A 22,619-nucleotide genomic window follows, 5' to 3' on the forward strand; every position below is an offset into this window, starting at 1 on the left:
ACACGTGTTAGCTTGTGTGTTAGCATGTGTGTTAGCGTGTGTGTTAGCGTGTGTGTTAGCGTGTGTTAGCATGTGTGTTAGCATATGTGTTCACATGTGTGTTAGCGTGTGTGTTACCATGTGTGTGCTAGCGTGTGTGTTATCATGTGTGTTATGTGTTAGCATGTGTGTTAGCATGTGTGTTAGCATGTGTGTTAGCGTGTGTTAGCATGTGTGTTAGCATGTGTGTTAGCATGTGTGTTAGCATGTGTGTTCACATGTGTGTTAGCATGTGTGTTAGCATGTGTGTTAGCATGTGTGTTAGCGTGTGTGTTAGCGTGTGTTAGCATGTGTGTTAGCATGTGTGTTGGCATATGTGTTAGCATGTGTGTGCTAGCGTGTGTGTTAGCATGTGTGTTAGCATGTGTGTTAGCATGTGTGTTAGCATGTGTGTTAGCATGTGTGTTGGCATGTGTGTTAGCATGTGTGTGCTAGCGTGTGTGTTAGCATGTGTGTTAGCATGTGTGTTGGCATATGTGTTACCATGTGTGTGTTAGCGTGTGTGTTAGCGTGTGTTAGCATGTGTGTTAGCATGTGTGTTGGCATATGTGTTACCATGTGTGTGTTAGCGTGTGTGTTAGCGTGTGTGTTAGCATGTGTGTTAGCATGTGTGTTGGCATATGTGTTACCATGTATGTGTTAGCGTGTGTGTTAGCGTGTGTGTTAGCATGTGTGTTAGCATGTGTGTTAGCATGTGTGTTGGCATATGTGTTACCATGTGTGTGTTAGCGTGTGTGTTAGCATGTGTGTTAGCATGTGTGTTGGCATATGTGTTACCATGTGTGTGTTAGCGTGTGTGTTAGCGTGTGTGTTAGCATGTGTGTTAGCATGTGTGTTGGCATATGTGTTACCATGTATGTGTTAGCGTGTGTGTTAGCGTGTGTGTTAGCGTGTGTGTTAGCATGTGTGTTAGCATGTGTGTTGGCATATGTGTTACCATGTGTGTGTTAGCGTGTGTGTTAGCATGTGTGTTGGCATATGTGTTACCATGTGTGTGTTAGCATGTGTGTTAGCATGTGTGTTGGCATATGTGTTACCATGTGTGTGTTAGCGTGTGTGTTAGCGTGTGTGTTAGCGTGTGTGTTAGCGTGTGTGTTAGCGTGTGTGTTAGCATGTGTGTTAGCATGTGTGTTAGCATGTGTGTTAGCGGGTGTGTTAGCATGTGTGTTAGCATGTGTGTTGGCATATGTGTGTTAGCATGTGTGTTAGCATGTGTGTTAGCATGTGTGTTGGCATATGTGTGTTAGCATGTGTGTTGGCATGTGTGTTGGCATGTGTGTTGGCATATGTGTGTTAGCATGTGTGTGTTAATGCATGGGTGGATTAGCTCTGAGAGAGGGGGCGGAGTTAACTGAATCGAAGCGTTTTGTCTTCCGGGTTTGCAAAATACCTCCAGAAAATACTTATATTTATCACAAAACATAGTGCTCCATAGCGGTAGAGGTGCAATATATCATATAAATGCCTATACTTAACTTTGGGATGGCTAAAATAGCAGATACAGATCCTTTAATATAGAAGGTGCAGGTAGGCTAAATGCTAGCGCTGTCTGTGTTTATGTGACTGAGGACACGCCTAAAGTCCAGACAGCTACACATCAACCCGTCTCAGCTAAGGTAAGAACATATCTCAGTGTTTAAAAACGGTGGCCTGTTCCTTTAAGTGAACACTTGGACCAAATGTCATGCTTTTTGTCACAAACTGAAGTACTACTACATTTACAGCTCTGTGAGGCTCAGAACTGTGATAATTCTAACATATCTTAATTTAGTTACAGTCTGTTGACACAATAGGTTTCTATAGGTGGCAGCAAGTCAAATGTAATGCCTAAATACTATATTTTAAAAGGAACAGGCCAGCGTTTTTCCACACTGAGATATGTTCTTACCTGAGCTGTGACGAGTTCTTTAGGACCTGTCTGATCTTCAGTCACGTAAACACAGCGCAGACGGCGTTAGCATTTAGCCTCTCCCTCTCTCCTCTATAGCTCCAAAACAGGTCAAGATAGAAGCTACCAAGCTCTTCCACGTTTTCCCTATTTAAATATGGTTACGTGAAGTGTTCCACTACAAAGTATAATTACACACAATTAAACTGTGGATTTTCTAAGCGGATAAAAGGGGGGACTATATTGTAAGGCGCAATAATACCAGGAGTAGTTCGTAATGAAGCAATCTTCACTTTACTGTGCGGATGCTTCTATCTTGACCTGTTTTGGAGCTATAGAGGAGAGAGGGAGAGGCTAAATGCTAACGCCGTCTGCGCTGTGTTTACGTGACTGAAGATCAGACAGGTCCTAAAGAACTCGTCACAGCTCAGGTAAGAACATATCTCAGTGTGGAAAAACGCTGGCCTGTTCCTTTAAGACCACAAACGCAAAAGATCTTGGCACATCTAAGTCAAACGGGAAATAAGGGGAACTTTTGACAATCAAAGCTAAATTGGACACAACAGAAGCAAAAGAGTGTGTAAAGTTTCAGTCAGAACCTTTTGTGGTTTTGACATATGTATAGTATGCAGTATAAGTAGTTGAGCAATGTCATTCTTTTGGGTTCTGATATATCTTTGCTAAAACTACAAAGACAAGGGTGCAAGATCGGGGTAAAAGCATCTAATCTTGTGAGTTTTGCGTTGCCTGGAAGAGTTTCATCTCCAGAAGGTCAACACTTTCACAGTGATTGGCCTAAATCTACCTGTCCTTCACTTCACAAACCAAAGGCTGAACAAGAGGAGAACTGGATGAGTCATAGGAAAGACCTGAACAACCACGCTGCCGTTTCTATTTAACACACTAAAGCGCCACTTACCTGTCTGTACCACATGGCCTGCTCCATCCCCGCCTGTCCCCGGGCGTCCAGAGCCTGCTTGGGGTCCTCCTTCCCGTGATCGCTCGGCTTCATCTTCAGCCCCTCGGCCTGCTGGGCCTTGAGCTCGTCCCCCTTCAGCCCGCCCATGGCCTTGGCTTCCGACGGCGAGTCCCTGGACTTGCTCTGCGTCTTCCCCATCTCGGACTGACCGGGCGTTTTGGCGAGACCGGGCGGCAGCGGGCTCTTCTGCTTCCAGTCCTCCTTTATGGACGCCTCCCGCTCCTTCGCCTCCTTCTTCTCGGCCGCCCGGTGCTGCTCCACCATCTGCCTCTGCCGCTCCTCGTACTGCTGCCGGTACGCCGGGTTGGTGCCCATGAGGTGGTTGTGGTAGGCCTGGTCCGGGTGGTAGGCGTAGGGCGGCACGTACGCGTACTGGTTGTAGTACAGCGGCTGCATGTACATGTTCGACCTCTGCTGGATGACCGACGGCTGCTGTGGCTGCGGCTGCTGCTGCGGCTGCGGCGGCGGCGGCGGGAGCGGCGGCTGCCCCGGGGCGACGACTTCCGCTTTCCGCTCTTCGTGAAACTCACTCTTCACCTTGTCTTCCGTCTGCTCCTGGTCGTCCTCTCTTTTCAGCTTGACCGGGCCGTCCCCCGCCGTGCCCCCGCCTGGACTCGGGTTGACGTAGTTGGGCGAGTAATAGGCGTCGTACCCGGCGTAGTACGGGGAGTCCTTGCTCGACGGTTGGGTCGGAAACAGCGCCTTCTTGACGCTCTCCCGAACGCCCTGCTCTTCCGATTTGCCTTTGACGCCTTCCGACTTGCCCTCCCCGTCCTCCCCGGCGTCCGAGATATCCGAGTACGCCGGGCTGTTGGTTTTCACCGAGGCGTTGTCCGCTCCGTTCTGGCTCGCCACGTGAAGCGGCGTCAGCGGCTGGGGCATGCCGGCGCCGTCTATCCGGCTCGCCACGCCGATCGACGGGCTCGGCGCGTTGTCGGAGAAGCTGTAGATCTTGTCGGCTTCCGCTTTGATGCTCGCCAGCCGACTCTGGTGCGGATCCGAGCCGTTGAGAAGCCCGTCTTTAATCCCTTGCTCGCAGGGATCTGGGTAAGGCAGCTTTCCGTCCTCCACCTTCCCCCCCTTTCCCGCCGGTTTCGGACTCTCCGCATCCTTCACGCCGTCCTTCTTCTTCTTGTCCTTCTTCTTCTTGTCTTTGGAGTTGTTGGAGGCGGGTTCGGCGACGGCGGGCGTCTTCGGCGGCGCTCCCTTCATCTGCGGGCTCTTGGGGATCCCCTGCACCACCGGAGTGACCCCGGGGTTCGGATTGGCGGCGGGGGGGTAGTATATCTGCTGCGAAGTGGCCGTCCCGGAGGCGCCCGATCTCGGCGACTTCGCGCCTTTCTGCGCTTTCGCCTTCTTGCCGCCCCTCTTGTCGTCGATGCCGTCGTTGCTCGCTTCGTCCGTCAGGCACCCGCCGTCTTCGCACCCGTCCATCGGCTCCACCTCCACCTCTATGGCTTTCTTCTTCCCCTGCTTGGAACCGAACTTCCCGGGCGACGGAGAGGGACTCTGCGCGTCGAACCCCCTCCCCTTCGGCGTCACCGATCGAGCCGGCGACAAACACCCCTTCTGGGATATGGACGCCCCGTTGCAGCTTCCCGGTTCCGGGTGGAGGGTGGAATCTTCCCCGTACTCGCTATCGGCGTCGTTCTCCAGCTTCACGTCCTCGTCGTTGTGAGCTCTGGCTTGGTGATACTTGAGCCCGTTGATGTGTTTGTACCTCTTATTGCAGTTGGGATGGGGGCAGTCGATGAGCACCGGCGAGGGGCAGCTCCGATCCAGAGGCGGGGGAAGGGGCTCCGCCTTGATCGTCGGTAAAAGAACGCCTCCCAGCAAGCCGCCGTTCGAGTTCGTCCGCATCCGCTTGTTGCCTTTCGAGTCCTCGGAGCTGGAGTTGGGCTCCATGTCGGAGGCGGGTTTGGTTTTGCGCTTGCCGGCCGGGGACGGGCTGGCCTTGGCGTCCTCCGCGTTGCTGTTGGGGGGGGTGCGGCGGTCGGACGGCGTCTGGCTGCCGCGCCGGCCCTTGCCGTTGGACGCGCCGCGGGTCTTGCTGTTGTTGGCCGTGCCCTTGTTGTCCGAGGAGTTGCTGTTGTCGTTGACGGGCGTGTTGCTGTTGGGCCTCATGCGCTTGCCCCGGCCGCGCCCGTTCCGCATCTCCAGGTCGCTGGTGGGGGACTCGCAGAACCTGGAGCGAGAGGGAAGAGGAGGGAAGGTGAGCGGGGTTTAAAGCACACAGGGAAACACATTACACGGATGGTCTTTTTACAGGGACGGCTGGTGTCAATGGGCGAGGTGGGCGGCCATTTTACATTACATTTTCATTTTATATTAGGCATGCACCGACACCACTTTTTCTCAAACCGATACGAGTTCCTTAAGTAAAGTAGTTTTTTATGGCACTTCCACTGCTTTTGTTGTCACTTTTTTGTTGAAGTTTCATCACAGTTTTGTTGCTCTTGTGTGGCTTTTTCATCACTTTTTCATTGCACTTCACCCTCACAAGAAGCTTTTAGATTTGGGAAACAGCAAACTGGAGGAAATGTGCTCAGATCAGGTGGAGGTTTAGAGGTTAAAGCTCAAACGGCCTCAATTTAAACATGCTCCTCCCACACACTGAGGCTGTGTCCGAATGTCCACACTAGTCCCCAAACTCTATAATAATATATAATAACCTCTATAGTCGACTATATAGTCACTGATTCTGTTGGCGATTCAGACACAAGCCACTACTTTCTCCAAGCTGTGTGACGTCAGGCGCGCTGCAGCTGCAGATATGTTTTTTTTTTTTTTATCTGAATTTATTTATTGTTACAAACGTTTATTTTATGAAACAGAACGACTGTTTTGGCACTTTTACAGGTGTTACTGTCATCACCAAAAAAGGAAAAAAACAAAAAGTCACTCCAGCGTGAGCTCAGAGACGCCGAGAGTCGCTCAGAGCCCGGTGTGCGAAGCGCCGGCAGATTGAGCGACTACATCTGATAAAAGTCGCTAAACTCCAGGAATAAAGTATTTCTGTGATAAAAAACAAACTCAGAGACAGTGGAATATTTAAGGATAAATACGAGTCAGAAACTTTATATTTCACATGGATTTTACATGAATGGCTTGGATTATTCGAGAGGAAGCTGTCGGTCATTTAACAGCTCAAGCTAAAGGTTAGCAGCTAACGTTAGCATGAAGCTGTCGGTCATTTAACAGCTCCAGCTAAAGGTTAGCAGCTAACGTTAGCATCTTTTCACCGTAACCGTTTATATTCATGTCGTTTATTCATGAGAAACACAAACACTCGACTGAAACAGCTGATTTACTTCAGTCGTGTTTAGTTCACAGACCTGTCTCTGTCAGGCTCTTTCTCCCACTCTCGCAATGCATTGTGGGAAATATTGACCCGTTTAGCGACCATCGATGCTCACTACTTTTCCAGATGCATTCAAGTGCCTTACTTTTTTCTCTCTGGACATTCGGACACCCCTACAAAATGGCGTGACCACTATATAGTCACTATAGAGGGAATAGTGAGGACATTCGGATGCAAACTATGATCACCCGAGTGTAACCATGACGACATCATCATGAACTCCAGCTGTTTATATCTGGGGTTTTCTCTATCTGAAAAGCTGAGATACAAACAGCTGAAGTTGTGGGAAAGTGGGAGCCCCATCAGTCTTGTTGTTGTGCGAGATGAAAGCATGTTCCTCGTGTGAGAGTATGTTTTAACAGGACCATTAGCGGTCGGTCATGCATAATACAAGCCCAGTCTCTCTGCCTCCCATTACAACAACAACAACAACAACAACAACAACAACATTCTGGACCCAAATTTAAATTTCAAAAAACATATAAAAAAATTAACCAATACGTTGAAATTTAACATAGCGAATTTTAGATATATTAGAAACTCTTTGACTATAGATGCTTCTAATCTTTATCTAAATGCGATGATAATCCCGCACTTTCGCTACTGCATGACGAGTTGGTCGCAGGCCTGTAAAACAGCATTAAGGCCCCTGGAGTCATTGTACAAAAGTTCTCTTAAAGTTCATGACAAAAAATCTCGCTTATATCATCACTGTCATATTCTTAAAAAACATAGTATATTAAGTTTTGAAAACATAATCATATATTCAAATCTCTGTCTGTTGTTCAAGATAATTAATGGTACAGCAGCTCCTCCATTAAAAAAGTTTATTTCACTGAGCTCAGAAATTTCATCTCGAGCCACTCGGTCGACTGTTCGGGGCGAGTGTAGGATGCCCCAGTGTAAATCCGCAGCTCCGCTTTCTCCAGTGTGGCCATCAAACAGTGGAATATGTTCCAACAGAGCTGACACATGTGTAAATTTTAACACTTTTTCACACCAGGCTAAAAAATGGCTTATTTTAAAACAAACTTGTTCCCATAATGTCCTGTAATTGGTGTGTATGCAAGAGTGTGAAATCTAATGCTTTGAATGAATGAAGTGTGTGTTGATTTTAATGCTGTTTTTGGGGAAATGTATTATTCTGTATTAGTATTTTTATGACTTTGTTGACATCAGTGCCCAGGGACTGCAGGTGGAAATTAGCACAAGTGCTATAACCTGGTACAATGCATCTCTCCCTTTGAGGTTAATGTATATTGTACACTGCCCCTGTTCAAATAAATAAATAAACTAAACTAAACTAAACTAAACTAAACAACCAGCACTAACATGTTTACGGCTTATTGGTTCATAGTTACGGCTCCGTCGCCAGTAAATCTTAGGGATCAAGATTAATCACAAGCAAAGTTTACGTGATCCGAACGACAACAACAAAATCATGTCTTGTGGAGTCTGGGTATGTTCAGCAGAAAACCAGCGAACCGCTTTAGTGCTGTGAGTTCCACTAGGGCTGAAACAATTACTCTAATTCATCGTTTTCTGGTTTACACAGACTCAAAAGGAGCAAAAATGGCATGAAAATTTAGTATCTGCGACGAAAAACGACTTTTTAAAATTAGAGTGTGTAGAGCAGGGGTCCTCAAACTATGGCCTGCGAGCCAAGTTCGGCCCGCGAGATGATTTAACCCGGCCCCTGCCCTGTAGAGATGATGGAGCACGATAAGCGTGTTTAATGCCTTCAGAACATGCTAAGAGTGTTAATATGATTAAGAAAATCAACATAAGGTCGATTCAGACAAACAGAAGTGTCCGTTCAATTTGAAGTAACTTTGAAATGCTGTAAAAGAGTAAAAGAATTTACTATAATAATAATAATAATAAAAACTGTAAAAAGGAGTAGGAAACACAAGTTTTACTTCTACCTACTCCTTCAGATTATAATGTTTTATTTGTATTTATTTTTTTGTTTGTTATGGTTTGTATCCACATAAGGAACAAATTTGAAATAAAAAAAGACTATTACGACTACTATTACGACTACTACTACGACTGCTACTGCTACTACGACGACGGCGGCGACGGCGACGGCTGCTGCTGCTGCTGCTGCTGCTACGGCTACGGCTACGGCTACGGCTACGGCTACGACTGCTACGGCTACGGCTACGGCTACGGCTACGGCTACGACTACGACTGCGACTGCGGCTGCGGCTGCTGCTGCTGCTACTGCTACTGCTACTGCTACTGCTGCGGCTGCGGCTGCTACTGCTACGACTACGACTACGACTACGACTACGACTACGACTGCGACTGCGACTGCTGCTGCTGCTGCTGCTACTGCTACTGCTACTGCTACGGCTGCGGCTGCTACTGCTACGGCTACGGCTACGACTACGACTGCTGCTGCTGCTGCTACGACGACTGCTACGGCTACGGCTACGACGGCTACGGCTACAGCTACTATTACTACTACTACTACTACTACTACTGCTACTGCTACGACGACTGCGACTGCTACTGCTACTGCTACTGCTACGACTACGACTACGACTACTACTACTACTACTACTACTACTACTACTACTACTACTACTACTACTACTACTACTACTGCTACTGCTACTGCTACGACTACTACTACTACTACTACTACTACTACTGCTACTACTACTACTGCTAATATATTTAAAAAGGCTCTCGTGCTAATTAACTTCTCCTTTCCATGAGGACAGATGTTTGGAGTTTGGTTCAGGGCTTTCTCCTCAGAGCTGAGCGGTTGAAGCTAAATGCTAACCAGTAGCATGCTAACATCTTAAACACTGGTTTCTTCGCATGTTTGTTCTCTTATCTTCTTGAGCAATGATTATGATTACATAAAAAATGCAACTGTCAACCAGCTTTCTTTCTTTTATATCCTGAATAGAGATACTGTCTACATCGGTATTCAAAATGGCCGCCATAACAACAAAAGTCAGACTGAAGGGCATGTATACCCAACTATGTATGTTAACTGACTTTGAAGATTGATATTTGCACATCCACAAAACCAAAAGTAATGGCTTCATACTCTTGCACTTTTTAATGAGCCTCAAAACAATTATGTTTCAATAACGAAGCCTTAACTTTATGCATTTTTCAGAAAACCACTGCCCCGTTCACTCTAAATCAGGGGTGCCCAAACTTTTTGTCTCCGAGGGCCAAAATGAAAAAGGGCCTGTGAGTCGTGGGCCAAACACGGCGATGTCAAGCGTGAAACACATAACTGCAAATAATAAAAGTTGCTTTATTTTCTTTTTTGGTAAACCTTTGCATTTTTTGTTGGATATTCAACTCATGTTTGTAACTTTTTTGTCATTTTTTGGTCAATTTTTCATCAATTTTTTGTCATTTTTTGTCAATTTTTTAACATATTTTTGTTATTTTTTGTCACATTTTTGTCATTTTTTTGTCAATTTCTTGTGACATTTTAGTGACATTTTGGCCACTTTTTCATCAATTTTTTGTCACTTTTTTGTCAATGTTTTCTCACTTTTTTGTCACATGTCCATCATTGTTTTCGTCTCAGTTTTGTTGCTATTTTCACAGCTTTTTCCCAGAAGCTTTTGGATTGGGGTAAAGCCAAACTGGAGAAAATGTGCTCGGTTCAGGTGGGAGTTAAGGGGTTAACATGCTACAAAAGCCTAGTTTTAGTAGAACAAAATCAATTATTGTAGCAATATAGAGCAAAATGGAAACAACAGCACCACCAGTACCTACAGTGACTTTAGCAGATTCATTTCTTTAAGTCAAAGAAAATGCCATATTATATCATTTTGAAAGTGTCAGTTCAGCATAAATTCTTTTATAAGTCATAGATGTCAACGATTTTTGTTTCCTTAACTTTGTGAAAGGAGTGAAACAGCGCCCCCAATTTGACGCTGGTGGACAAAAAGTGAACTGCATCTATATTTGCCATTGAGAATGAACGGGAGAGAGAGTTATTGGCCAGATGCGGCGCAAAAGTAGGTCACCCTCTGGGCCCCACTTTGGGCACCCCTGCTCTAAATGAACCCAAGGACCTTCGCCTTCGTCCCGGTGGGTTTAGAAAGTGTCAGCGCACAGTCCACGGTCTGCTCCATTATCAGAGCCTCCTCGCAGACTGGATCTCCGGCCTCCGCTGTCGAGTTTTTATCTCCGGCTGAAGGTTAGCCGTCTCCGAGAGCGAAAACGGAACAAAAAAAAAGACTGGGGGAATGACTCACAGCTGCTGCTACGAGTGCTAGCAAACACTCTGAGCCTCAGCGGGCGACGCGATAGTGGCAGGTGGATTCAGAGTCATTACCACTCCGAGTTTACACCGCCGAGAGCCTCCTGAATTATTCATGCCGAGGCTCGAAAGTAGTGGAGGCTGGAAACTCGACTCCGCAGAAAGTCTTTGTGAACATTACAGACACGAGGGGGGGGACGCGGCGCTCTGTGGGGGGCGGGGCTTGTGTTGTGGAGCTGCTCGTTGTTATTAAGAGAGAACAAGAACCACACGCATTTGGGAGGGGTTTGGTAGATGTCGGAGCTACAGGTTTGCAGGTTTTATGCTTTAGAGAGAGGGATGTTTAACCTCTTAACTCCCGCCAGAACCCAGAGCATTTTCTCCAGTTCAGCTTTACCCAAATCCTGTAGGCCAGTGTAACACGTCAAGATCTACAAAGCTCATCTAAATGGATCTTTTTCCTCCCGTCATCAGATTTTTTTCTATCTTTTTTTGGGGTGGTATTCAACTCATTTTTTTCAACTCACTTTTTTGTAATTTTTTTGTAATTTTTTGTGTAATTTTTTGTCATTTTGTTTTCTTTTTTTTTGTCATTTTTTGTCATTTTTATTTTCTTATTTTTGTCATTTTTTGTGTCAATTTTTTGTCAATTTTTTGTAATTTTTTTTCCTTTTTTTGTGTCAATTTTTTGTCGTTTTTTTGTCATTTTTTTTTCTTTTTTTGTCATTTTTTTGGTCAACTTTGGGACAAAAATTCAACAAAAAGTGATAAAAAACTCAACAAAAAAGTGACAAAAATTCAACAAAAATGTGACAAAAATGTGGCAAACATTCGGCAAAAATGTGACAAAAACTCAACAAAAATTGTGACAAAAACTCAACAAAAAGTGACAAAATTCAACAAAAATGTGACAAAAATGTGACAAAAATGTGACAAAAAATTTGACAAAAAATTTGACAAAAAATTGACAAAAAATTGACAAAAATGTGACAAAAAAAACAAAAAACATACAAATGGTTACACGACAACAACGCGAGCTTTCAAATGAGGTGTTACTCAGCCAAAAGAGGACAGAATGCATTTGGTTTAGGCGGGTGGTAAGAGGTTAAAGTCTATCAGCTTAATGTAAAAGATTCTATCACTGCCTTACCAAGTCACAAGAGACAGGAAAAGCTCCGACAGCCAAACAAAACACAACCCGGCAGCTTTGATATTTGTTATTTCATGAAAGCCTCCATTAACCTTGCATTCCTCACACCACATCCCACCACGCCGCACCGAAGACACGACAAACCCGGAGTTTGTCGTGTCAAAAAAATGTGTAAAAAAAAAAAAAATGTGTCAAAAAAATGTGTCAAAATTCAACAAAAATGTAACAAAAATTTAACTAAAATTTAACTAAAATTCAACAAAAATTCAACAAAAATGTGACAAAAATTCAACAAACATTTGACAAAAAATGGACAAAAAATGGACAAAAAATTGACAAAAAATGGACAAAAAATGGACAAAAAATGGACAAAAAATGGACAAAAAATGGACAAAAAATGGACAAAAAATGGACACAAAATTGACAAAAAATGGACAAAAAATGGACAAAAAATGGACAAAAAATGGACAAAAAATTGACAAAAAATTGACAAAAAATCGACAAAAAATGGACAAAAAATTGACAGAAATTTGAGAAAAATTCAACAAAAATGCCCAAAAAAAAACAAAACTAAAAAACATACAAAAGGTTACACGACAACAACGCAAGCTTTCAAATGAGGTGTTACACAGCCAAAAGAGGACAGAATGCATTTGGTTTAGGCGGGTGGTAAGAGGTTAAAGTCTATCAGCTTAATGTAAAAGATTCTATCCCTGCCTTACCAACTCACTTTTCATGCAAAACCCTTTCACCAGAGACAGGAAAAGCTCCGACAGCCAAACAAAACACAACCCGGCAGCTTTGATATTTGTTATTTCATGAAAGCCTCCATTAACCTTGCATTCCTAACACCACATCCCACCACGCCGCGCCGAAGACACGACAAACCCGGCGTGCGGCGCAGCATCCACCGCCCACTCATCTGAGGGAAGAGGCAGCGTTTGGAATGTTCTACCAGCGCCGCGAAAAAGCCATTAGTCCAATAATTGGATTCTGCAATCTGGCTTGTTAGAGCGGCATTCCATTCCCACCGCGCCTCCTGGGACGCGAGCTGTTTGCCGATGATTGGGGCCTCGGCGGGGCTCAGATAAAGAACACGGCGGCCGTTAGCGCCGGAGCCGCCGCAATATATCCTTGAGCTGTTGCCTCGGCGGCAGATTCATATCACACGCGATATGAAAAGGCAGAGGGGCCCGAGCGCGGCGGCGGCGGCGGCGGCGAGGGAAACATAAATGATTCATGCGCCCATTTCAGGCTTGACATTTACTACAATGTGTGACAGCAGACAGGCACTAAATAAAATCTGGGCTTGTTGGCTTCCACCAGCGGCGCAAAGTGATGTACAACGCGTTTCATCATCTGATCTGGGACGCTGGGGGTTTTTAAGGGGCCGCGTTACGCAAAATGGACGTCAGTGGAGCTTCGTGGAGAAGGTGTAAAGAACCACGGCTGATTTAAAGTCTGAAGTGATGAACTAGATCTGTATAAACATCTCAGTTTGAGCACAATAATCCAGATTTTAGTTGTTTTGACTGGTTAAGGCGAGAGACACTTTAGGTGAAAGTATGGATGTTTCCCGCAGTGGTGGAAGTGGAGATTTGTATCTGTTTTCCTCCCTTTACATCTTAGTTTTCATGTCAGATATAAAAATGATGATGTTTATTTGATGATGTTTTGTCTGCGAGGTGGGGGCGACCCGGAAGTAGAAAGGCCGTCTTTCCCGCGGGTTTTCATTCATAAATATTGACAGATTTGACATCCACGTGTCCTGCTAAGGGCAAAAAATTGACAAAAAAATGACAAAAAAAATACAAAAAAAATACAAAAAAATTACAAAAAAAAATTACAAAAAATTGACAAAAATTTGACAAAAAATGACAAAAAAAATACAAAAAAATGACAAAAAATGACAAAAAAAAATGACAAAAAAAAATACAAAAAAATGACAAAAAAATGACAAAAAAAAATTACAAAAAATTGACAAAAATTTGACAAAAAATGACAAAAAATGACAAAAAAAATACAAAAAATGACAAAAAAATGACAAAAAAATGACAAAAAATGACAAAAAAAAAATACAAAAAAATGGACAAAAAATTGACAAAAATTTGACAAAAAAATGACAAAAAAATGACAAAAAAATGACAAAAAAATACAAAAAAATGACAAAAAATGACAAAAAAAATACAAAAAAATGGACAAAAAATTGACAAAAATTTGACAAAAAAGTGACAAAAAAATACAAAAAAATGACAAAAAAAATACAAAAAAATGACAAAAAAATGACAAAAAAATGACAAAAAAATACAAAAAAATGACAAAAAAACAAACAAAAAAATGACAAAAAAATGACAAAAAAATACAAAAAATTGACAAAAAATTGACAAAAAAATGACAAAAAAATGACAAAAAAATGACAAAAAATGACAAAAAAATGGACAAAAAATGGACAAAAATTTGACAAAAAAGGACAAAAATTTGACAAAAAATGCGATGTGATGACGCTTTCACCCAAATATGGTGTTTTTCCTCCTACGAGACGCTGGAGCGGAAAAGTGGAAGAACGGGCCGAGCATGCGCACTCGCTACAAAACTTCAGGGCTGGTTTTCTCTGAATGAGAGAAGCCGCACTCGGGCAGAGCCTGAGCCCTTATAGAAGCTCCCACAGACTCCACACTTTACAGGCTGAGACACAACAACATTCTGAAGGTTTTTTCAGAGGGATTTTTTAACATCTAATTCCTAGCCTGATTTATTCAGCTTTGAAACCAAAAAAACAGGCGGAGTTTGAGTTTTTACAGATTTTTTCACTGGTGATTAGTTTATTGAAAAACTAAACAAAATATCCAAAATCCCTCTGAAAAAATCTTAGTCACTAATATGTCAATAAAATAAAACCATAACATTTAATCTGGATCAACTCATTATTTTGATTTCGTTGCCCAAAATATAGGCAATTTCGGCCATTTTAATGCTCAAAATGCCTTATTTTTATGTGAAAACATAAAATGACAGAATATCTCATATTTATATCTGTGATGTTCAGCAAAAGCTTCAAATTGACATCTCTACATTTATTTATTTTCCCCTATTTACCTGCAGTGTCTTGCCTTAAGAAGTTGTTGGGCATTTGTCCTGGATTATGTCACTTGTTCTGAGATGTTTCTGACTCGTTTCGATACATTTTGTCCTTATTTCAGGTTATTTTCTTTGCCAATGAGGTAAGAAAATTGGTCTTTTCTCATTGGCAGTTTTACTTTCTTATTTCAAGCCAGATTTACCTAGCCAGGCTAACGCCAGACTAAAATCACAAGTGATATTTAGTCTGGGGACACCAATTCATGTTCTCGTAGGAGAGGTGTGGTTTACGAATGTCTCTGATGCGTCTGCACGAGGCCACAGCCAATCGTATCATCGTATGAGATGACATGTGACGTACCCGCTGTAAACTTTCCAGCTAAACTATTTAGAACAAGGTCTAAAGCTCGATCGAAAAATACCATCGCGTCTGCTGCTGTCATGTTTGATCCGTAAATAAACTTTTTTTTTAAATCCGTAAATAAACTACAAGCTTCCATATATCAAATAGCGCGTCTTCTGCCGTCCCTCCTCGCTCTGTGATTGGTTCCCAAATCCATGTGAAAATTTGGGCCATGGTCCCCAGTTCCAAATGATTCGAGCGCACACAGCAGCCTGGAGTTAGCCAGGTTAAGATTTACCCTAGAACTGGTCTGAAATGTCCTCAAACAAGCAAAGCAAACTTGGTCCGATCAGGAAAAGTGTCTAAATGAGTGAAAACCGCTCAAAACAAGAAACATTTCCTCAATTCAACTCATTTAAGCCAATGCTTGATATTCACTTTTTGCAGTGTGGGCGCTAATCTGTGTTGTTTCAAAAGAAAGTCAAACTGCCAATGAGATAAGACCAGTTTTCTTTCCCCATTGGCAAAGAAAATGAGCTGAAATAAGGACGAAATGTATCGAAACGAGTCAGAAACATCTCAGAACAAGTGAAATAATCCAGGACAAATGCCCAACAACTTCTTAACCAGTCAAAACAACTAAAATCTGGATTATTGTGCTCAGATTGAGATGTTTATACTGATCTAGTTAAATACTTTTCGCAGTGCTGATGGTTTGGAATGATGTGTATGTGTGGGGAAGGTGTGTGAGGTGTGTGTAAGGAACACGCCGGTGATGATTTATGCAGTTTAAACAGTTTGTGTTACATCTATAATGCAAAGTAATCTAGGAAGAGCAGATGAAAGCGCTCCGGCTCGAGAAGAACAACAACGTGTGGTAATGTTCTGCTCCTGAGCTGCTCCTGTTCTACACACAGGCGTCCATGTTGGAAACACAGGACTCTCCTCTGTGTGTCTAATATTCCAAGAGACGAGGGCCTAAAGGTACATTTACTTTCATAAAACTGTGTTAGGAGCTAAAAGGGGCTGGATGCAATAAACTTTTTGGTTTCTTTTTAAAAGACACTAGGTTGAAACAAACAAAAGCTGTTCAATTACCTTACGCGTTTCGACGGACAAGGAAACTACTTCCGTCTTCGTCAGAGAATAAAAGAAAAAAGGGCTCGATGCAAGTTAGTCATTTTACACTCACTACTGCCACCTCAGGTCATACGTGTAACTGCAGCTTCTATATTAAGCTCCTGCATGACTTTCTGAGTGACAGTGCAGGATCAGAGGCAGTTGTGGTGAACAGGTCTGAGCTCATTCTACACATTAGGACATGGAGGAAAACGTAGGGGGAGGAAAATACATAGTTTCAACATTTTTAAACTCCGTATAGTCCCTTTAAAGGTCCTATATCATGCAAAATCGACAGAGTGATTTTTGGCTTCATTCACGCAGATCTAAGCAGTCCTCCTGATTCCTGCTCTCTCCTGGAAAACCACTGAGTTGTGACGTTTTTCACATCATAGTGTCAAACAGGAAGAGCCCGACGTCTGTAATGTAATGCCTTAAAGGGACTATACGGAGTTTAAAAATGTTAAAACTTAGTATTTTCCTCCTCCTACATGTTCCTCCATGTCCTAATGTGTAGAATGAGCTCAGACCTGTTCACCACAACTGCCTCTAAAATCCTGCACTGTCACTCGAAAAGGTGCAGTTACACGTATGACCTGAGGTGGCAGTAGTGAGTATAAAAAACTTGCATCTAGCCCCTTTAATGCCTGATTTTAATTTATAAATCAGCTTTTTCCTTATTTCTGTTGTAAGAAAGAAATAAGGAAAACAAACTCATCCCCTGAGCGTCTGAACAGACGTCATGTTTGACAGTTGTGAAGAAGGAGCTCTTTCTAACCTACTCTGGACGATAAAAGGGGGAGGAAAATACTTAGTTTCAACATTTTTAAACTCCGTTAAGTCCCTTAAAGTATTTTCCTCCCCCTATTATCGTCCAGAGTAGGTTATTATGGCTTATTAAGAGGTTTTACTTTTAAGAACAGATGAGGAAAATTTAAAACAGAAATAGCTATTGCTAAAGGGACTATACAGAGTTTAAATATGTTAAAATTATGTATTTCCCCCCCCCTACATGTTCCAGCCATGTCCTAATGTGTAGAATGAGCTCAGACCTGTTCACCACAACTGCCTCTAAAATCCTGCACTGTCACTCAGAAAGGTGCAGTTACATGTATGACCTGAGGTGGCAGTAGTGAGTATAAAAATAACTCTCAGGTCAAACTAAAAACCTCATTAACCCCATCGTGAGCCGAGAGAAAGAGATTTTAGCTCTTGTTCTACCCCCTCCCCCCTTCCCGGCCGGGGAGTCTGGTTGGAGGAAAAGACTCTTGTGCACAACATCGTCATCGGTCATGGGTGTTTCTCCATCCCTCGTCCTCCCTCCTAAAGAGTCTGGAAGTTCTCAAAGTTCTCTCCTAATAAGTGCAAAGTGTCTCGCTCTCGTCCGAGTCGCTCGAGGCGGACTTGTTATGAATGTAGCTGGAGAAAGACCGAGTGATGAAGGTTCTCCGTCCCGAAGGAGCCGCGTGAGCCTCCATCGTCTCCACAGCGTGATGTTTGGAGCTGTTATTGCTTCTTTCTTCATTAGAAAAGTGTGTTTTTGGACCCGGGTGTATTGCTACACCATTTTTGTTGAATTTTTGTTGAATTTTTGTTGAATTTTTGTCGATTTTTTGTCGATTTTTTGTCACTTTTTGTTGAATTTTTGTTGAATTTTTGTTGAATTTTTGTTGAATTTTTGTCGATTTTTTGTCGAATTTTTGTCACTTTTGTGTTTGAGTTTTTGTCACATTTTTGCCACATTTTAGTTGAATTTTTGCCACATTTTAGTTGAATTTTTGTCACATTTTAGTTGAATTTTTGTCACATTTTTGTTGAATTTTTGTCACATTTTTGTCACTTTTTGTAGAATTTTTGTTGATTTTTTGTCGAATTTTTGTCACTTTTTGTTGAATTTTTGTTGAATTTTTGTCACATTTTTGTTGAATTTTTGCCACATTTTTGTTGAATTTTTGTTGAATTTTTGTTGAATTTTTGTTGATTTTTTGTCGAATTTTTGTCACTTTTTGTTGAATTTTTGTCACATTTTTGTTGAATTTTTGTTGAATTTTTGTTGATTTTTTGTTGAATTTTTGTCACTTTTGTGTTTGAGTTTTTGTCACATTTTTGCCACATTTTAGTTGAATTTTTGTCACATTTTAGTTGAATTTTTGTCACATTTTTGTTGAATTTTTGTCACATTTTTGTTGAATTTTTGTCACTTTTTGTAGAATTTTTGTCATATTTTTGTTGAATTTTTGTCACATTTTTGTTGAATTTTTGTCACATTTTTGTTGAATTTTTGTCATATTTTTGTTGAATTTTTGTCACATTTTTGTTGAATTTTTGTTGAATTTTTGTCACTTTTTGTAGAATTTTTGTCATATTTTTGTTGAATTTTTGTCACATTTTTGTTGAATTTTTGTCACATTTTTGTTGAATTTTTGTCATATTTTTGTTGAATTTTTGTCACATTTTTGTTGAATTTTTGTCACATTTTTGTTGAATTTTTGTCGATTTTTTGTCGAATTTTTGTCACTTTTTGTTGAATTTTTGTCACATTTTTGTTGAATTTTTGTTGAATTTTTGTCGATTTTTTGTTGAATTTTTGTCACTTTTGTGTTTGAGTTTTTGTCACATTTTTGCCACATTTTAGTTGAATTTTTGTCACATTTTTGTAGAATTTTTGTCATATTTTTGTTGAATTTTTGTCACATTTTTGTTGAATTTTTGTCACATTTTTGTTGAATTTTTGTTGAATTTTTGTCACTTTTTGTCCGCGTGAGCCTCCATCGTCTCCACAGCGTGATGTTTGGAGCTGTTATTGCTTCTTTCTTCATTAGAAAAGTGTGTTTTTGGACCCGGGTGTATTGCTACACCATTTTTGTTGAATTTTTGTTGAATTTTTGTTGAATTTTTGTCGATTTTTTGTCGATTTTTTGTCACTTTTTGTTGAATTTTTGTTGAATTTTTGTTGAATTTTTGTTGAATTTTTGTCGATTTTTTGTCGAATTTTTGTCACTTTTGTGTTTGAGTTTTTGTCACATTTTTGCCACATTTTAGTTGAATTTTTGCCACATTTTAGTTGAATTTTTGTCACATTTTAGTTGAATTTTTGTCACATTTTTGTTGAATTTTTGTCACATTTTTGTCACTTTTTGTAGAATTTTTGTTGATTTTTTGTCGAATTTTTGTCACTTTTTGTTGAATTTTTGTTGAATTTTTGTCACATTTTTGTTGAATTTTTGCCACATTTTTGTTGAATTTTTGTTGAATTTTTGTTGAATTTTTGTTGATTTTTTGTCGAATTTTTGTCACTTTTTGTTGAATTTTTGTCACATTTTTGTTGAATTTTTGTTGAATTTTTGTTGATTTTTTGTTGAATTTTTGTCACTTTTGTGTTTGAGTTTTTGTCACATTTTTGCCACATTTTAGTTGAATTTTTGTCACATTTTAGTTGAATTTTTGTCACATTTTTGTTGAATTTTTGTCACATTTTTGTTGAATTTTTGTCACTTTTTGTAGAATTTTTGTCATATTTTTGTTGAATTTTTGTCACATTTTTGTTGAATTTTTGTCACATTTTTGTTGAATTTTTGTCATATTTTTGTTGAATTTTTGTCACATTTTTGTTGAATTTTTGTTGAATTTTTGTCACTTTTTGTAGAATTTTTGTCATATTTTTGTTGAATTTTTGTCACATTTTTGTTGAATTTTTGTCACATTTTTGTTGAATTTTTGTCATATTTTTGTTGAATTTTTGTCACATTTTTGTTGAATTTTTGTCACATTTTTGTTGAATTTTTGTCGATTTTTTGTCGAATTTTTGTCACTTTTTGTTGAATTTTTGTCACATTTTTGTTGAATTTTTGTTGAATTTTTGTCGATTTTTTGTTGAATTTTTGTCACTTTTGTGTTTGAGTTTTTGTCACATTTTTGCCACATTTTAGTTGAATTTTTGTCACATTTTTGTAGAATTTTTGTCATATTTTTGTTGAATTTTTGTCACATTTTTGTTGAATTTTTGTCACATTTTTGTTGAATTTTTGTTGAATTTTTGTCACTTTTTGTCCGCGTGAGCCTCCATCGTCTCCACAGCGTGATGTTTGGAGCTGTTATTGCTTCTTTCTTCATTAGAAAAGTGTGTTTTTGGACCCGGGTGTATTGCTACACCATTTTTGTTGAATTTTTGTTGAATTTTTGTTGAATTTTTGTCGATTTTTTGTCGATTTTTTGTCACTTTTTGTTGAATTTTTGTTGAATTTTTGTTGAATTTTTGTTGAATTTTTGTCGATTTTTTGTCGAATTTTTGTCACTTTTGTGTTTGAGTTTTTGTCACATTTTTGCCACATTTTAGTTGAATTTTTGCCACATTTTAGTTGAATTTTTGTCACATTTTAGTTGAATTTTTGTCACATTTTTGTTGAATTTTTGTCACATTTTTGTCACTTTTTGTAGAATTTTTGTTGATTTTTTGTCGAATTTTTGTCACTTTTTGTTGAATTTTTGTTGAATTTTTGTCACATTTTTGTTGAATTTTTGCCACATTTTTGTTGAATTTTTGTTGAATTTTTGTTGAATTTTTGTTGATTTTTTGTCGAATTTTTGTCACTTTTTGTTGAATTTTTGTCACATTTTTGTTGAATTTTTGTTGAATTTTTGTTGATTTTTTGTTGAATTTTTGTCACTTTTGTGTTTGAGTTTTTGTCACATTTTTGCCACATTTTAGTTGAATTTTTGTCACATTTTAGTTGAATTTTTGTCACATTTTTGTTGAATTTTTGTCACATTTTTGTTGAATTTTTGTCACTTTTTGTAGAATTTTTGTCATATTTTTGTTGAATTTTTGTCACATTTTTGTTGAATTTTTGTCACATTTTTGTTGAATTTTTGTCATATTTTTGTTGAATTTTTGTCACATTTTTGTTGAATTTTTGTTGAATTTTTGTCACTTTTTGTAGAATTTTTGTCATATTTTTGTTGAATTTTTGTCACATTTTTGTTGAATTTTTGTCACATTTTTGTTGAATTTTTGTCATATTTTTGTTGAATTTTTGTCACATTTTTGTTGAATTTTTGTCACATTTTTGTTGAATTTTTGTCGATTTTTTGTCGAATTTTTGTCACTTTTTGTTGAATTTTTGTCACATTTTTGTTGAATTTTTGTTGAATTTTTGTCGATTTTTTGTTGAATTTTTGTCACTTTTGTGTTTGAGTTTTTGTCACATTTTTGCCACATTTTAGTTGAATTTTTGTCACATTTTTGTAGAATTTTTGTCATATTTTTGTTGAATTTTTGTCACATTTTTGTTGAATTTTTGTCACATTTTTGTTGAATTTTTGTTGAATTTTTGTCACTTTTTGTCCGCGTGAGTCTCCATCGTCTCCCCAGCGTGATGTTTGGAGCCGTTATTGCTTCTTCCTTCATTAGAAAAGTGTGTTTTTGGACCCGGGTGTATTGCTACATTGCGGTGTGTGTTCTTGTGGTTTCTCACCTGGGGGGCGCCCAGTCGTGCCGCGTGCAGTCCAGCAGCGTTCCCACGTACGTCTTGTTCCTCCAGGTCACGTTCACCACCAGCATGCCTGCACAGGAGAGGTCACCGTCAGGTCACAGAACCAACAGAGCCCACACCTTTCAGTCTGAGAACCTTTACTTCAGCTTTAGGAACCAGGAAGTTCAGAGGTTCTCGAGGGTGAGCGATATTATTACACAGCAGGGGGAGGCGAGTTTGTGTCATGGAGGGACGATTTTCTTCATTTCCAAAACGCCAAGGGCCGAAAAACTCACAATTGCAGCCCAAAGCAAAGCACCTTTTTTCTACAAATATAAGCTTTGCACATAAGATCTGACCTAATGCGGCGTTTTGCTGGGAAATGTGAAAATCCCGACAGTATTTTCACATTTAAGAGTTCCTTTTCACGTGTTTGAATAAATGTTTCTTCAAAATTCTCTTGGGGGCCAAAGGTTTTATGCTGGAGGGCCGAATGTGGCCCCCGGGCCTGACGTTGCCCACCCCTGGTCTACAGGATGACATCGAGAATTTACAATATTGAGTCAAGAAATGGGCAGAAATGTGGGAGGAAAAAATAAGAAATATTGGGATTTTTTTATTTTTTTAATGTGATTTTTTTTTGAATTATTTCTTTTTAAATTAGAATTCTAAATTCAAAAATGTCAATATTTTCAAGATTTTTTTTTTTAATTGGAAAAAATTAGAGAATTTTTTTTACAGAAAGGAAAGAACGTGAAAAAAATGACACCATTTTTTTTTTTTTTTTTTAAGTTTGAAAAAATTTGAGATTTGTTTACACAAAAAAGTGAGTAAAATCAGAAAAAAAAATGTAATTTTTTTTTTAAATTTTTTTTTATTGAAAAAAAATGTGAAAATGTATAATTCATTTTTTATTTATTTAGAAAAAAATTTAGATTTTTTTTT

At 39.9% G+C, this 22,619-nt stretch overlaps 1 protein-coding gene across 2 annotated transcripts in view; it reads right to left on the reverse strand.

The window, feature by feature from the left end:
* The window catches only part of znf609b (zinc finger protein 609b), a 283,849-nt gene that overhangs the window by 17,243 nt on the left and 243,987 nt on the right, over positions 1 to 22,619 (reverse strand). For both annotated transcript variants that reach the window (XM_079554664.1, XM_079554663.1), the window contains exons 4-5: positions 21,678 to 21,765; positions 2,847 to 5,091 (exon numbers count right to left, since the gene is read on the reverse strand). In XM_079554664.1, coding sequence (XP_079410790.1) covers positions 2,847 to 5,091; positions 21,678 to 21,765 — 2,333 coding nt within the window. The remainder of the gene's footprint in view (positions 1 to 2,846; positions 5,092 to 21,677; positions 21,766 to 22,619) is intronic.

The sequence above is a fragment of the Gobius niger genome, assembly GCF_951799975.1.
Source record: "Gobius niger genome assembly, chromosome: 4".
Lineage (NCBI taxonomy): Eukaryota > Metazoa > Chordata > Actinopteri > Gobiiformes > Gobiidae > Gobius > Gobius niger.